General features: G+C 32.4%; 1 protein-coding gene across 1 annotated transcript in view; it reads right to left on the bottom strand.

Moving 5' to 3' along the window:
- LOC145241463 (glutamate receptor ionotropic, NMDA 2B-like) overlaps nucleotides 1-15941 on the bottom strand; it is an 849005-nt gene that overhangs the window by 314844 nt on the left and 518220 nt on the right. Inside the window, exon 4 of the mRNA XM_080104443.1 lies at nucleotides 527-640. Within this exon, the coding sequence (XP_079960569.1) occupies nucleotides 527-640 (114 nt within the window). The remainder of the gene's footprint in view (nucleotides 1-526; nucleotides 641-15941) is intronic.

The following is a 15941-nucleotide window of genomic DNA, read 5'->3' as shown; positions in this document are numbered from 1 at the left end:
ATATTTTCTTGAAACTTCGGTTTAATGACTAAATTTTCATTAATTAAATGAAGTCCAAAATATTGCTAAACTTACAACTCGAAAATTGAGCTTACGTAACTGAATACTCGCGTGAAGAAAAGAAAATATGGTTCTCAAATTATTTCAGCAAATATTTTACTATTGGAATCGTAATGCTTGGTGGCATAGTGACAATACAAGTTAAGAAATGAATCATTTTTAATTGTTCAAAAGCGACCTCATAAAAAACTTTTATTTCTTAACATGATAAGAAATCCGTAGTTTTAATAATTTGTCAAAAAATCGAAGCCAAATTGCTTTTGTTAGACATTAATGATATATTTGTTGTTTTCTTTTCACGAATTATTTATGGAAACTTGATTTTGCAAAAAAATAAATCGTATTTCGTAAACCATTTAGAATGAATGATTTTTCTGGGATACAATGAAAAAATAAAATCTGAAGTCAAACAATATTTTTCTCATGTGGTGCTTTTATTAAACGTTACATTAATATTTATACTCACCGAGTGGCGTAGAGAAGGATTACCCTCGTGTCTGTCTGTTTAAGAGATTGTAGATCCTTTGTGATTGAGGGAATCGATGTGTTGTAAATGGTTAACTCTGTAACAAGTCGGAACCTGTAAACAATTAAAGAACATATTTTTATCAGTAGAGTAAAAATAATCATATTTATCACATATCCTAGCTTCTTGGAACTTGTAAACAATGGTTCAAGAGAAATAAACGCATGTTCTGTTGTAATTCCACAGTTGCCTTTGCAATATGTTGCTGTTGCTTAAAACACAGTTACTATCTATGGAAACCCAAGATAAATTTACAACACAGATGAATAATTGCAAAAATGTGCATATTTATTTGGGTATTTGGTCGTTTTAATGGCAAGGCAGTTTCACTTTCAGGTAATTTATACTTCTCTTAATTAATACTCATTTAGTAAGCTCCGTTAAATTACATGATGAAAAATATGTATAAACACACACAAACATGAATATATATATATATATATATATATATATATATATATATATATATATATATATATATATATATATATATATATATATACTAACAGGCAATCTGGAATTGCCCTGGCGACTAATAAGCATAAATATTATATTTTAATTGCTACATATTTCTTATAAATTATGGACAGAAACACCGTAGATATTAAACGTATCGTTTAAATCCTTTTAAAAAATGAAGTAAAAAAAAGAAGAGAAAGCAACAGAAACATAAGCTGAGATCGAAACCCATACTTTAAGACAGTGAATCAAGAACGATAACTATTAGACTCGCTTAACACAATCTTGAAACAGTTTTTACATACATATTTATTGATACAGATGCTGTCATATTTCACAACTGCGCATGCGCGTTCAGTAAACAGTTAAAAACAGAAAAAATCTGATAATCCGTAATAATTTTTCAATTTTAACCCCTAGAATCTTTTTTTTCTGAATGAAAACCATTTAAAAAGTTTTGATATGTCTGAAAACCATATCAAGCTTTAAGTCTGTAACTCCAAAATTTATTGAGTATGTAGATTGAAAATTTCCTCACACGCACACACATACACCTATATATCTGATTAATAAGATCAATAAGGTTACAGATTAATGAACCTTGTGAAATAAAGTATTACAACTTGTTTTTAAGGCAGTAATATTTTATATAAAACATTCTACATCAAATAAAATTGCTCAATCTACTAGATAGAGCGAATTAAAAATTTACAGTTTTTTACATTTAATTTTTTATACACAATTTTATTTTCCATACACAAATTCATTATTTGAACAAAGAATACAATACTCTAAGTAATTTCCTTACTTCATGGATTTCCGGTGTTGGCTAATCCCTTCAGAGCAAAGTCCTTAGCAAAATATAAAATCTGGTATGATATAATGTTGCTAGTCAGCACTTACACAGAAAATATATAAAAGATTAAATCTTTTTAAGGTGCATAGAGAGATAAAATAAAGGTTGAAACAAAAAAGGATATGAGATTTTGGTATCCAAATAGTACACTAATCCATTAATCGAATGGGATACTGGAAGATGTTCAATATTGGTCGACAATTTCCCAATCAAGCTAAATTCCAAGTCTGTTCGATGGAGCATCCACAGAAAAAAAGCAATAATCAGTTGAGGAATGCCACACTTTAAATTTGTTCTGCCTCATTTTATTGGCTGTGCAAGCCCCGAAGAAAGACGTCCTCTTTTATAGATATACTCCAACTGTTCAAAATGAATATTTCAATTAGCATAAATAGCTATGATGAAATCAAGATTATTAGAATTAAAACAGGTTAAATTTGCTATTTGTAAATTTATTAATAAATATGAATAGAAACTTTAAATATGAAAGGTAAGTTTAAAAAAAACGCTTTGGCAAATTTTCGAGTCTCAAATTGTATTTAGAAAAAATTAATATATATATATATATATATATATATATATATATATATATATATATATATATATATATATATATATATATATATATACATGCATATATATACACACACACATATATATATATATATATATATATATATATATATATATATATATATATATTCCCAGTAAATTTTTTAATAAAAAAGAAGGGAGAAGGGAAGAGAGGAAAATACCAAACGTAAGGTATTTTGTAGAGCGTGCAGGTAAGAGTGATATCGAATTCAGCGCGGCATCCAGTTTGCAATGAAAGGTAAATCGGTCAAAGGTGAGAACAGGAAGGAAGATTATATAAGAGGGGGATAATTGAAAGTCTTAGTTGAAGGGTTGGGAATTGTATATAACGATTGATGTGACTCTGAGAATTATAAAATTAGAGTTACATTTAAATCATTCAAATAGTTGATTGGATTAAAGTCAATAAAAAAACAAAACTTTTTTTTTATTTTGATAGAGAAAAATATATAACATGTGGCGATTTATGGGAATTAAATTATTAGGAATAAAATTACATTATTAGACATCCTGCAGAGTATATAAAATTTTGCTGAACTCTTAAATGATTAAATAACTGCTGAAATAATGGGGTAGGTTAAACAGTATCATATTTATATCTCATATAATTATGTCAACCCCTTTAAGAAATTGAGGCTTTTTGCTAATCTCACTATGCTTAAATTAAAGTCGGTCATAAAGCTTCTATGCGAAGATTATGATGTTGTACTCGTTAGATCACTCATGTCATCTTGAGATTTACGTTTTATATAAATGTCAATTTCCACTGTATTTCTCTCAATTAAGGTTGGATCTGTGGTTTCTAATATGTAATTAATATAAAGCCCCGGCTATAATCATACCCCTCTACACTGATGTTTTCCAAAAGTATGAACAATTAGTGTCCGTAGGTATTAAAATATATTTTATTATATATATATACACATATATATATATATATATATTCTCTTCTATCTATATAAATAAAATGAACTCATTCTTTCCCGTCTGATTTTGACATTAATAGGATTACAAATCAAGATATTACATGCAAATATAATATGCACAAACGGCAGAACAATATCTGAGGTGTGTTATAGGCTTATTATTTCTCAAATTCCTCGATAATCTTAGATTTCTATACTTTTTCTGCTGAGAAGTCACGGCCAAAATCGGTTAAGATCAATGGAAGTGGTAAAATATTTTCTCTCTAATAAATTCCTCCTCCCCCTGCCACCACTTAACACCGTTTGGGGATCGTTCACAAGGAACAGTTGAGAAGAGAACACCGGTTTGGCTTCGTAGTTCTTTCATGTGAAGTTATTACTAAACACTAAACTAAGCTGCAGTGCTCTGTGTCGTAGTGGTTAGCGTGCTGGACAATTCACATTATATTTTCACGTTCGCGCCGACCTACCGTAGTCGTTTTTTTTTTTTTTTTTTTTCCTAAACAACTGGAATGGATTTTTCTTGGTGGCCGAACTGTTAACGCTGCAGATGTTTTTTTTTCACACTTTATTTTCCTACTTTTACTCATGACTCCGGGTTTGATCCTTCCTACTTACCTACCATAACCTTTTTTTAAAACTCCCACCCCTGTCCCGGAAACAAACACTCGGGCAACGCCCGCTAGTATAAAATATAAAGCTGAACGCCCGTGTGTGTGTGTGTGTTAGGTCACGAATAGGCTCCTATATGCTTGACTATTAAAAAAAAAACTGATTACATATAATGATAGAATATGTATCGAGGATCAGGAATGGGTATGATTGATCTGGCAGAACAGTGCTTCATAATGATTGTGGGGTCTGCTTTCGCGGCTGGCCCCAAACTATGGAAAAATTAAAAAAAAAACGTTTACAAGGGATTTTGATATAGATGTACATAAGAATACTTTGATAAGTATGTTTCAACTTAAATAGGGATGGTATAATAAAATTGTGGGGTTTTTGTTAGCGCTTGTACTCCATGGAAATATGTCATAAACTTTAACAAAGACGTTTTATATCTATTTGCGTAAGTATACTTTGATAATTATGTTTCCGTTTTAAGAAATATGGTATAATAAAATTATTGGGTGTTCGTTCGCGCCTAACCTCCATAGAATGTAAATATGTCACAAAGTTTTACAAGGTTTTTTAAAAGGAGTGAGGGTCCACAATAACACCTTAACTTTAATCTTAATTCACGTTAGCTCTTATTTTATTTTATTTTTTTTAGTTGAATCATATTGTATCGAATGAATTCACCTCATAAATTCACATTCTTATTAAAATGAAAGCCAAAAAAAAAAGTCGGAACTTTAGACTTCTCGACACAAATTTTGCATAACTCTGTTTTTTTCCTTCTCCAATTGCATGTAGCACTCTTTCGAAAATAGATAAACAGATAAATAATAAAAATAAGAATGTTACTTGTTATCGGGTCAAAAGAAGGAAAAATCCTGCTCACGTGATTACGTGTCTTTTTACAAACATTTACATAAACTTTTTTATTTTTATTTATTTATCTGTTTAAGCCTTTTTTTGTCAGTGTACTAGAAGGAATTCAAGTGATTTCAACCTTTTCTGCGCTTTCTTTACATTACACTAGTGCAATCCTGAAACCGACGGGCAATACTACACCGTTCAATACTGTAAAAGTGAAACGAAGCTGTTCTGCTTGAAAAGTGCGCCATTTTCTTCTTATTCATATTTATATCGATTCTTTGCTTTAAAAACCTAAAGTAATTACGTGTTTACTTTTTTAATATCCCATTTTGCTGTTTCGGATTATTTTACTAAAGTAAGTAAAGCTTCATTATTTTTCAAAACTGATTTTGTTTCTTTGTTTTTCGATATTTCGTCGATTTTATTTAGTAAAAGTGTTTAGCAGAAAAGCCAACAAACGACTACCCGAAAAAATAAATTTACAAGAAATAAATGTTACCATAAGCAATAAAAGTTCAGTTCATGTTTTTTTTTTAAATAGAGTTTAATCCTCTTTACTTGAAATAATTTCAGCGAACCGAAATTAAAACGAAATTTGAGGCGATAACTACTTAAATTAATTTTTATATAAACTACACATGCCATAATCGAATATTGCTCAAGCACAAAATAACGGAAAACATTAAAATATGTTTATTAATATTCCTTACGTTAACGGAATTCTCTTAAATTGTTAACACAGAATGTTCAGGTGCCCCTCCTTCAAATTGAAAATGGGGCTCTCCATTTCAAAGTCGCTGCATTTTGATTTTTTTAAAACAGGTTCGTGAATTAAAAAAAGATACAAACTACTTAAAAATACAACCCAATGAACTTTACTACCATAAAAGTAATTTTTATTGACTATGCTAACGTTTATTTCTTGTATATTTATATTATTATATATATAACATTTTCTCTTTGTTAGGAAACGCCATTTTCTTGGTCACTCTTAGATACGAATGGAAACAAAGTTGATATAAAAAATATTTTTCGCGAAAATTATCTTTACTTTCATCATATTTTGCTTAGGGTAAACGTTTTGAGTTTCAAAACCTATCTCTTTACAACCTCCTCCTTTTCATAATCTAACATACTTTCATGAATCAGATTTCATTTTCTGTAAGCTGTCTTTGAACCCAGTCAACGACGGGTACTTTTGCTAGTATATATATATATATATATATATATATATATATATATATATATATATTTGGTTTATAAGAAAGTTCATTCTGAATTTTAATTTTTATTCAAAAATATATTTAAAAAAACTTTATATCACTTTTACTTTACGTGCACTTTTAAAGAGCATATCTCAAGGTTTTGAATCAATTATGTCTTCTTTTCAGAACGTTAAATACAATATAGAAAGAAGCAACTAAGTACACTTTTCTCATTTCTATTCAAGCCAAGTTGAACAGCTTCTGTAACATCTCGCGATATCAACTAAGCGTTTGGTCCAGGAACAACTACTGAACAGACAGCATAATGGCGGTTTAAGATATATCGTGGTGGCAACGAAGTCTTGAATATGATCTGCGCAGTCATCAGATTTAGACACCGACCAAGTAAGAGCCTTAGTGTTACCAATCCACGCACAACTGTTCCAGAAATTAATCATATACGACGATTGCCAGCAGTTTTCGAGAGGTTTGAAAGACAAAAAACTTGATAAATGGGTGTCTGACGAATTGAACGACACCCAAAGGAAACTCCGTTATTAAGTGTCATGTTCTCTTTTTTACGCAACGAGAACGACTCGTTTCTCGACTATGTTGTCACTTGCGATCAAAAGTGTGCTGTTTACTACAACCGACGACGCTTAGCTCAGTGGTTACACGCCGATGAAGATCCACAACATTGTCCGGAGACAGAGTTGCGCCAAAAGAAGGTCATGTTTGGTGGTCTTCGATCGGTCTCATTCATTGCCCTTTTTTTAATGCAAGCGAAACCATTATGACGGAGAAGCACTGTAAAAAATAGATGCCATGCATCAGAAACTTCAACAACAACACTTAGTATTAGTCAACAGAGAAGGCTTTATTCTGCTTCACGAAAATGCCTGGCTGCACTTTGCTAAACCTTCCCTGCAGAAGCTGAATTAATTGGACTACAATTCTCTGCCTCCGCTTCCGTACTATCCAGACCGCTATTCTTCCGACTACCACTTTTCAAGCATCTCTACAATTTCTTGCGTGAGACATACTTTAAAAATCTAATCGATAATAACAAAAATAAACACCTTTACCATCTTCATCGCTACCAGATGGACATTTTTACATTACTGGCACAAATACATTTATTTTGCGAAGGCAAAAGTGTGTTCTGATGGTGCTTATAAAATTAATTTTGGTCTGTGCCGATATAGGTTCATTTGAATTTAAAAGTTAAAAGCCACAAATCTTTCTTCACAACCATATATACAAACCATTTATTTTAATCCTATATAGATTAATCTAACGAGTGTTCTTGAGCGTTATTTGCACAACCTTCCGGTCGATACAGCCCTCGACTTTCCTCCAGTCTATAAGTTGCCATGTTTGTGTTTCGTATTTAGTGTACATTTAATTTACAAAAAATTAATGATAATAAATAAATCAAGTAAAAACCTTAATGGATATTATTCGTAATTTAGTTCTAACGAAAATAGGAGTAAAGATTAATTAAACTCATTAACACATTTTAAGTTTTAAAAGTGTTGATGAAATATGGTTTTAATGACGTATTTTCTGATGATATCTATTTTTAATTATTTAACGAGATGAGGGTTTCGTTAACATTTTTATATATTATCTATCTATATTATTATATATTATATGCATAAAAATGTAAGGAAAAAACAAGGAAATTAATAACAAACAGGGAAAAATAGAGAAAAGGGTAAAAATGGAATAATCTATTGATTAACGTCCTACGTTTTAACGTGAACACATATTATAAGGCAGTGAAGGGGGTGGCATTAATATAATTACTTTAGATTATCTTCCTTGAATTTTAATCCAAATTATTCTCTAAAATAATACAAAAAACACATTAGTCATATTAATTCAAATACTATAAACAATAATAACTCACCTAAAATTATTTATATCGATATGTATTACATGGTCAAGAAATATACTATAGTTTCATTGGGATGAAATGGCGTTTTCACAATCGAAAGGCCGTTATTGTTGAGTACAACTGTTATGTAGTTGAGAACGCAAGAAATTATTCGTTATTTATCTGTCTGTCAATCTATCTATATATCTATGTGTATTATCGACATATTTAGCGATCTAGTTATCTATCTTTTTTATCTATTTATCTATCGATCTATCTATCTATCTGATTGGCGTGGTGAACGGGAAGGTGTGAGGTGTTTTTATATATTGTTAAAACATGTCACAATCACATTAAACTCGGTGACCGACCAATTGCACGGAAGAGTGTCTGATAGCTGACCGGGAAGTACGTGTATATGATCACGTGTTCTAGTTGACTGCAAAATAGTTGGAGTTGGATTGAGGACGTAAACGGAAGAAAATGATTTTAAAGGAGTCTCCTCTCAAAGGGGGGTCATTTTAGACTAGGCCGTATAAGCATTAACCTCCCAGGGAGAGATCAGCGATCACGTCTATGCTAGATATCATTCCTGGGAGTCAATAAACTACAAAAAATACACAGCGTATAGATATCTCTGTTGAAAAGTTTTCAGTTATAAAAATTATTTCTTCCCAAGAAATGCTGAAAATCTTCCAGAGGCTGAGCAGCAGAACCAGTTATACCACGTTTATGTAGACGTGTTATATGTTAACACACCCCACACCCACAATAAAAGAGATATTACTAACAATCAAGGAAGGGTTAAAGAAAAGAGTTAATTATGCAATAAGAAAATGTTAACCTTGACTCCGAACGAGTTCAATTAGTGAAGAACCACAGACATTTAGTAACATGTACACACATTCTAATGAACCCTTCTTCACATACATAAGCAACATGTCCATTCGGTGAATATACACACTGAAACCCAACAATATAACACAATTATCAACAACTAATAAAATGAAAACAAATCGAAGATTGGAATTACAAAATCAGCAGTACAATCTTCCGAATTTATAACATATGCGAATGATTACAAAATCGTATGCTTATTTTTGCACTATATTTTTTCATGACAAGCGCTGGGGGAGAAAGGGGAATAAAGCCTTCATCTGCTTAAAATACTCATTTAAAAATCTTATTTCATACGTTGTAATTGACTGTTGCAAAGAATTTCTTTCCGCTCTACAAATCCTGATTCGAGACACTGATTAAAATTATTTTGTAATTACCGTGGAACACCACAAAAGCAGACCTGAAATACATATTCTATCGACACGAAAGTGTATCTTTGACTATGTTACAGAACAAATTCAATAACAACTGATTGCGTTCGTATTTTAGTCATAAGCTAAATGTATCAGCATCCGCCACTATCACGGACGATAGTGATACCGCCAAAAAGGGAAGAGAGAAGTGACTGAATACAAGGAATAACATTCGTGTTTTTTTATTTTAAAATTAATGCAACTTTCCGCAATAAAGGGAGCTCAAAAAGAAGAATTACGCTATCATATAATTGCACTTTTAATTCTTAAAGAAATAATGCGAACGTCTGATTTATTAAATTATATTTGGGGTCTGTGTTTTTAATGCTATACTGTTTTCTCTAAAACTTCACATCTTTTTATAAAGTGTAGAGAGGAAACATCTTGCCAAAACACATTTCAGCAATATAAGATCATTCTCAAACCTTACAGGAAAATCCAATTAACTGTAGTATCAACACCAACCGCGGCAAATATGAATCATTTCTATTGTTATCTATCGCTAAATATTTTCCATGCCCCTTCTTAAGGCCTTTCTTAACACACCATGCGTATTTTGAACGCATACACCTGCTCCGACATTTGGTTTCGCGCTTTGCTTTCTATCTTTTACGTTTTTAGCAATTACTTTTAAATCATTAATTTTTCCAAAGATGTTTCTATATCTGGACGGATCTGTTCAATCTTTTATTTTTTATTCTGTGTTTGATATTTTTAATTGGTCCTTGACTAAACGTTTTCTTTACAGTGTTTCATTTTATGACACATGATATATTTCATTCGCATATATTATATGCGTGTGTGTTTGTGAAAGCAATGTAATTAAAATGAGAACGAAAACTTTCAGAAGCACTTGATTAGTAATGCTATTCGAGATGCTGTCACAAACTGTTGTGTCTTTATGAAGATATCAATAAATGATCTGTAAATATTATTCGTAAAATCATTAATCAAAATCAGAAAAAAAAACTTATATTGATATCATATTATTCATACATATACTTATTAATTACAGACTTGTGAGCCATATCGAAAGGAGGATAATTTATTTTTAGCGAAAATGTTTCCAGATATTCAACGACAAAGAAATTTGTGAGGCAATTATTCTGCCAATCCTTAGTAAATCTTTTGATATAATGAAATCTATTTCACTACAAACAAAGTCATATTAAGATACTGGCTGATTTCATACGATATTATTGTCAGCACATCAGCAGTTCCTACCGTAGTAAAATTCCCGACGTCTATTATTCTGCAAACAATGACCTTGTAAAATTCTGAGGCAGTGTCAGGTGGATCATAAATCATGATTAGAATCCGTTCAATCCGTTCTGTGTGTTATTTCAGGATTCTTGAAAACAAACTTTCTGGACGTCCCTTCTGGATTTCACAGTTTTATCTCAGCAATCAGTCGCGTTTCTATAATTTATTTGCTGTTCTTTTGGTCTCAGGTCATTTTCAATACGCTTAATCATTAATCATCTACTTAGCACCGTTAACTTATATACTAGAAAAATATACATATTTGCTCTGGTTTCACTGTTCAATGCTTTTTTTACCTGATGATTATTAGTCTACGAATCGAAAACATTCGTGATACATATGAAACCTACACTGCTTTTCTTTTATTTTACTACAAAATCATTTAAAAAATTCATTAGTAAATGAAATAATTAAGCAAAAACAATTCTGATATATTTAAAAATGTTTGCTGAAATCTATTTATCTATTTTCTCTCTATTTCTCTATCCCCGTTTCTCTCTCTCTCTCTCTCCATATATATATATATATATATATATATATATATATATATATATATATATATATATAATACCAGTAGGCCTACTCGCCGTTGCCCGGAATATATAAAAAAGAAAAATGAAGTTACGTTTGAGTACACCTGCTATATCGCATTTTAATCTCGAGCAATTCCAAACAAAACATACTAATGTTACTCCTCCATGGCAACGCGGCTTTTAATAAACTTAATCTATCAAAGATACGACCTCCACTAATTCCGCAATTATTTTCTTGTATAACATTGTATGACATTTTATTAAAATACCCTTTAAAAAATAATTTTACTTGGTTACGATTTATAGAATCCCGGGCAATTCCGGTAGAAATCATATTTCGATACATTTTTATACTTTAAAATTAGATTTGGTACTTATCTATCATTTAAACTAGCGTTCTGTCTGGCTTTCCACAGAACACGAACACATCTCAGGTTTACCTGCTGTCTGACGTAACATGGCGATCAGCCAATCACAACACTGCGTGCTGAGGTACATTTGTACAATAAATGTTTGATTTTCATGTTTTTTGTGTTATTTTTTTCGTTATTATGTATTTTTGCGAAACGTTCTTATTTTCATATACTTTGTATTATTTATTTCGGTATTATATATTTTTGCGTTATCGGATAAACTTGTTTATCGTTGTGCGTCATCGGAGAAATGCGTTTATAGGTTTGCGTCATCAGAGAAACGTGTTTATATTTGAGGTTTACATAACAGCCAGTAAGTGGCGCTTCTCATTCAAACTCGTCTCTGTTGCTGACATGTTACTAAAATACACGAGTGCCAACAGCTGTATTAAGTGATTACAATTTTTTAAAAATTACCTCTTATTTGTGTAACTCAGCAGCAAATAAAAATGTGGTCCCTGTTTTCAAACAAAAACCAGAAGTATTAGCTTAAAGGGAAATAAATATCATAGTGCAATATGAGAGTGATAGCTTTAAACGCAGCTGTTGCAGATATTAATAACTGAATATAAATTAAATGAAATATAAATCGAATTAAAAATAAAATGATTAAATAAATATTCAATATTATTTATAAATAGTATAATTAAAATCCTTCTATTACAGCAAATAATTAATAAGATCGAGCTATTTTTGAAATAGATTTTCATTAATGTAATATGCAAATGACGTTAACTATTCAGTGCAGATGTCGTTTGAAAAATACTATATATAGGAATCACGCATAAAATTGAATGTGTAATCTCCTATGATAAAAATAATCTATAACTGATTTGTACATTTCTTTGACAAGGAGCGTTGTACATACATACACACACGCATTTATATAGAGAGAAACTTATAGAAAGTTATGAAAATATATATGGCAATTAAGCTACACAGAATATTTTGCGTTTCATCATCGTGAGAATTCGCCACATTTATGCGAAGAATTGTGGCTATCGTGCATTTTTATACAAGCACATGTTACTGAATCTGCTAGTTATTCAGTCAGCTGCTTAGTTGCAACCGCGACCGAAAAACGAATCGATTAATAACATTCAAAGTTCGCTGGTATTCTTTTTCGACGAATTCGTGCAAGTGTCAATTTTAAAGGCAGTAGCTTGTATAGAATTAGAATTACTCGTTCAAGAAACTTTTTATCCAAACATGGTTATTTTTATTAGTAGGATAGAGATATAATTTTATAACAAATAATAAGTCGCACTTTATAGTTTTCAGTAATGGGAGAATTATATTTGTGAATTATATTTTTCATTACTTCTCATTACGTTGTAGTGCATTTGATTGCAATAGTGTGAAATATTATTATTATTATTATTATTATTATTATTATTATTAAGAGGAAGAAAAATCCGCTCCTTTATTGCTCTTTAATATTGCTGCTATTTTTATTATTATTATTATTAGTAGTAGTAGTAGTAGTAGTGGTGATAGTAGATGTGGTATGTTTTTATTATTGTTGTAGCTGTTGTTGTAGGTGTTGTTTTGCTGGTATTGCTATTGTTGTTGTTACTGTTGTTATTATTACTACCCGTATTAGTGTTACTATTATCATTGTAGATTTTATTTCTACTGTTGTTGGTGGTAGTGGTAATGAAAATAGCAGTGGGAGTGGAGGAGAAAGGACTGGAGGGGATCATCAACCTTCGGGGGAACACTCCTAAAGATGATGTCTCGATAAAACTACAAGTAATATAAAATTCACTAACCCCATTTATGTGAGAATGTCAAATCAAAATATTTAAAATATCGACGTGAATAAGGCTGCAACATCTTGCGATGGTCTCACGTCCGGTGGGTGTCGCACTGGTCAACAGGGTGGGTCCTGTCGTCATCATACAACTGTTCGAAATTCTGAGGATGTGGCTTGATATAGGGAGAGTGAGAATGGCCAGAGAGGGTCCAAAGACACGAAGGGAGTTGGAATAGGAAATGTCAAAAAAAACAAAAAAAAAACATGGACGGATGGGGAAAGAAGAGTAATGTAGGAATGCTTTGTAAGAAGTGGAAGTACCTAATCTGGTGGATATGCCCGAGAGGTGAAGGAAGAATGTGAATCGAGACAAGGAGGAGCTAGAAGTGTCGCGAGTTTGATATCCCAGTTAAAGCAAATTAAAAATAACAACCTACTTTCAGTGATTGCAAGAGAAGAGATTGAATGGATGGTAAGGAATAAAATGAATAACGAAAGTAAAATTGATGAAACTAGCTCTGATGAAAGTACTGAGCGAGTGGAAGTTCAGAAGGGAAATGTAAGCGATGATGGGAGGCGGGCAACTGAAGAGGAATGGAATCCTATGGTTAGGGGAAGTGATGAGAAATAATTTGAAGGATCAAAGGCAGATGAGATCATTGACTCTGAGACAATGGAACAAGTGAAAGGAGCAAATGTATAGAGAAGTTCGAACTTTGATTCTGTAGAAAAAGAAGTACTCCGGAGGTTAAGAAAGTTCTTCTTAGAAACGGCATCATACATATTCCAAGTATGGAGAATAGTGATAGGTGGAAGATGAAAAGCTAGGTAAAATATTTCAAGGAGTAATTCATAACATCACAAGAAAGGACATATCGATTACGGAACTTAACAGGCTTCTGTATGAAGCGTCATACATTATTGCGAATCGTCTTGACATACTACAGAAGAAAAAGAGAAAAATGAAGGATAGAAGGTCATACTGGCAGAGGCGGCTTGAAGACAGTATTAAACGGTGGCGGAAAGACATTGGTAGAATCGAAGAAATAAGAAAAGGAGTTAAACTACGACAGAAAGCTAAGGACGAGCTTGAAATGAGGAATAGATTGCTGGAAAAGGGAACCATGAGCGTTCTAACAATATGAAAGAGAAGGTTCAGACTCCTGGTATGAAAATTCGGAACTTTGTTGGAAAAAGTATTGCGTTTCGGCATGACAACCTTTTCCGGAATAATCAGTCGCAGCTGTATAAAGAATTAAATGGTAGTAAACATGCGGGAAATAACAACACTCCAAATGCAAAAGATGCCAGGAAGTTCTGGAGTGGGATTTGGTCTGTCGAAGGGCGATATAATAAGAAGGCTAGCTGGTTGGGAGAGGTCAGAGAAAGGCTATCAGAAATGCAGCAGATGATGAACGTTGAGATAACCATCGATGACGTTAAATCTGGCATACGAAGGATGACAAACTGGAAGTAACCTGGTCCAGATGGAGTGATGGGTTTCTGGTTTAAACAGTTTCAATGCCTTTATCCACCTATAGCTGCTCCCCTGCAAAGGGTCGTAGAGTCGGGAGATGCCCCTGATTTGCTTGTGAAGGGAAGAAAACACTGATTAGAAAAGATCCTACAAAGGGAACATATGCCAATAATTATAGACCAATTACATGTCTGCCACTGATGTGGAAACTATTGACTGGAATCTTTGCGGAGAAAATTTATGAACACCTTGAGAGTAATGGTGTTTTTTTCCTGACGAAGAGAATGGGTGTGTGAAAAGCTCGAGAGGTACTAAAGAGCTACTACTAATTGATAAAGCATTAATACAGGATGCAAAGAAGAGGAAGAGGAATAGCATGGATCGGTTACAGAAAGGCTTATGACATGGTTCCTCATTTATGGATACGTGAAATACTATTGATGATGAAGGTTGCTGAGAATGTGGTAGGGCTTTTGGAGACAAGTATGGCTCAATGGAAATCGGTGCTGACAGAAAAAAGAGAGGTTATGGGGCAGGTTGGCATTAAACGTGGAATATTCCAAGGGGATTCGTTATCGCCACTTCTTTTTGTAATGATAATGATGCCACTGAACCTTCTCTTGAAGAGAGAAAAACTGGAGTGTAACTTTGGATCTGGTGACAGACGCCTCAGCCATCTACTGTTTATGGATGATTTGAAAATATGCGGTCGAAATGAAAGGGAAACGGGAAGACTGGTAGAACTTATGGGGAGATACTCAGAAGACATTGTGATGGAGTTTGGGATTAGTAAATGCGCGGTGATGGTAATGAAAAGAGGAGTAAATTTAATTCAAATTGAATACTGCTACCAAATGGAGAAATTATGAAAGAAATAGAAGGTACAGGGTATACGTATTTGGGAGTGTTGGAAGATGTAGGCATCATGAACATAGAAATGAAGGGTAAAATCAGGAAGGAGTATCTTAGAATAGTGAAACTAATTGCAAAGTCGAATCTGTATGGAGGAAACCTAATGAAAGCAGTGAATGCATGGGCAGTCAGTGTTTTGAGATACAGTGTGGGAATTTTAGAATGGTCTGACAAGGAGTTGCATGCCATGGTTATCAAAACAAGAAAAGTTTTTACAATGTTTGGTATATTTCACATTCGAAGTAGCGTAGCAAGGCTGTATCAAAAGAGGAAAGATGGTGGGAGAG

The sequence above is a fragment of the Euprymna scolopes genome, chromosome 20 (genome assembly GCF_053919585.1).
Source record: "Euprymna scolopes isolate OS-2025 chromosome 20, ASM5391958v1, whole genome shotgun sequence".
Lineage (NCBI taxonomy): Eukaryota > Metazoa > Mollusca > Cephalopoda > Sepiida > Sepiolidae > Euprymna > Euprymna scolopes.
Note: the sequence above shows the minus strand (reverse complement) of the source record. Positions and strands in the feature narration are given on the sequence as shown.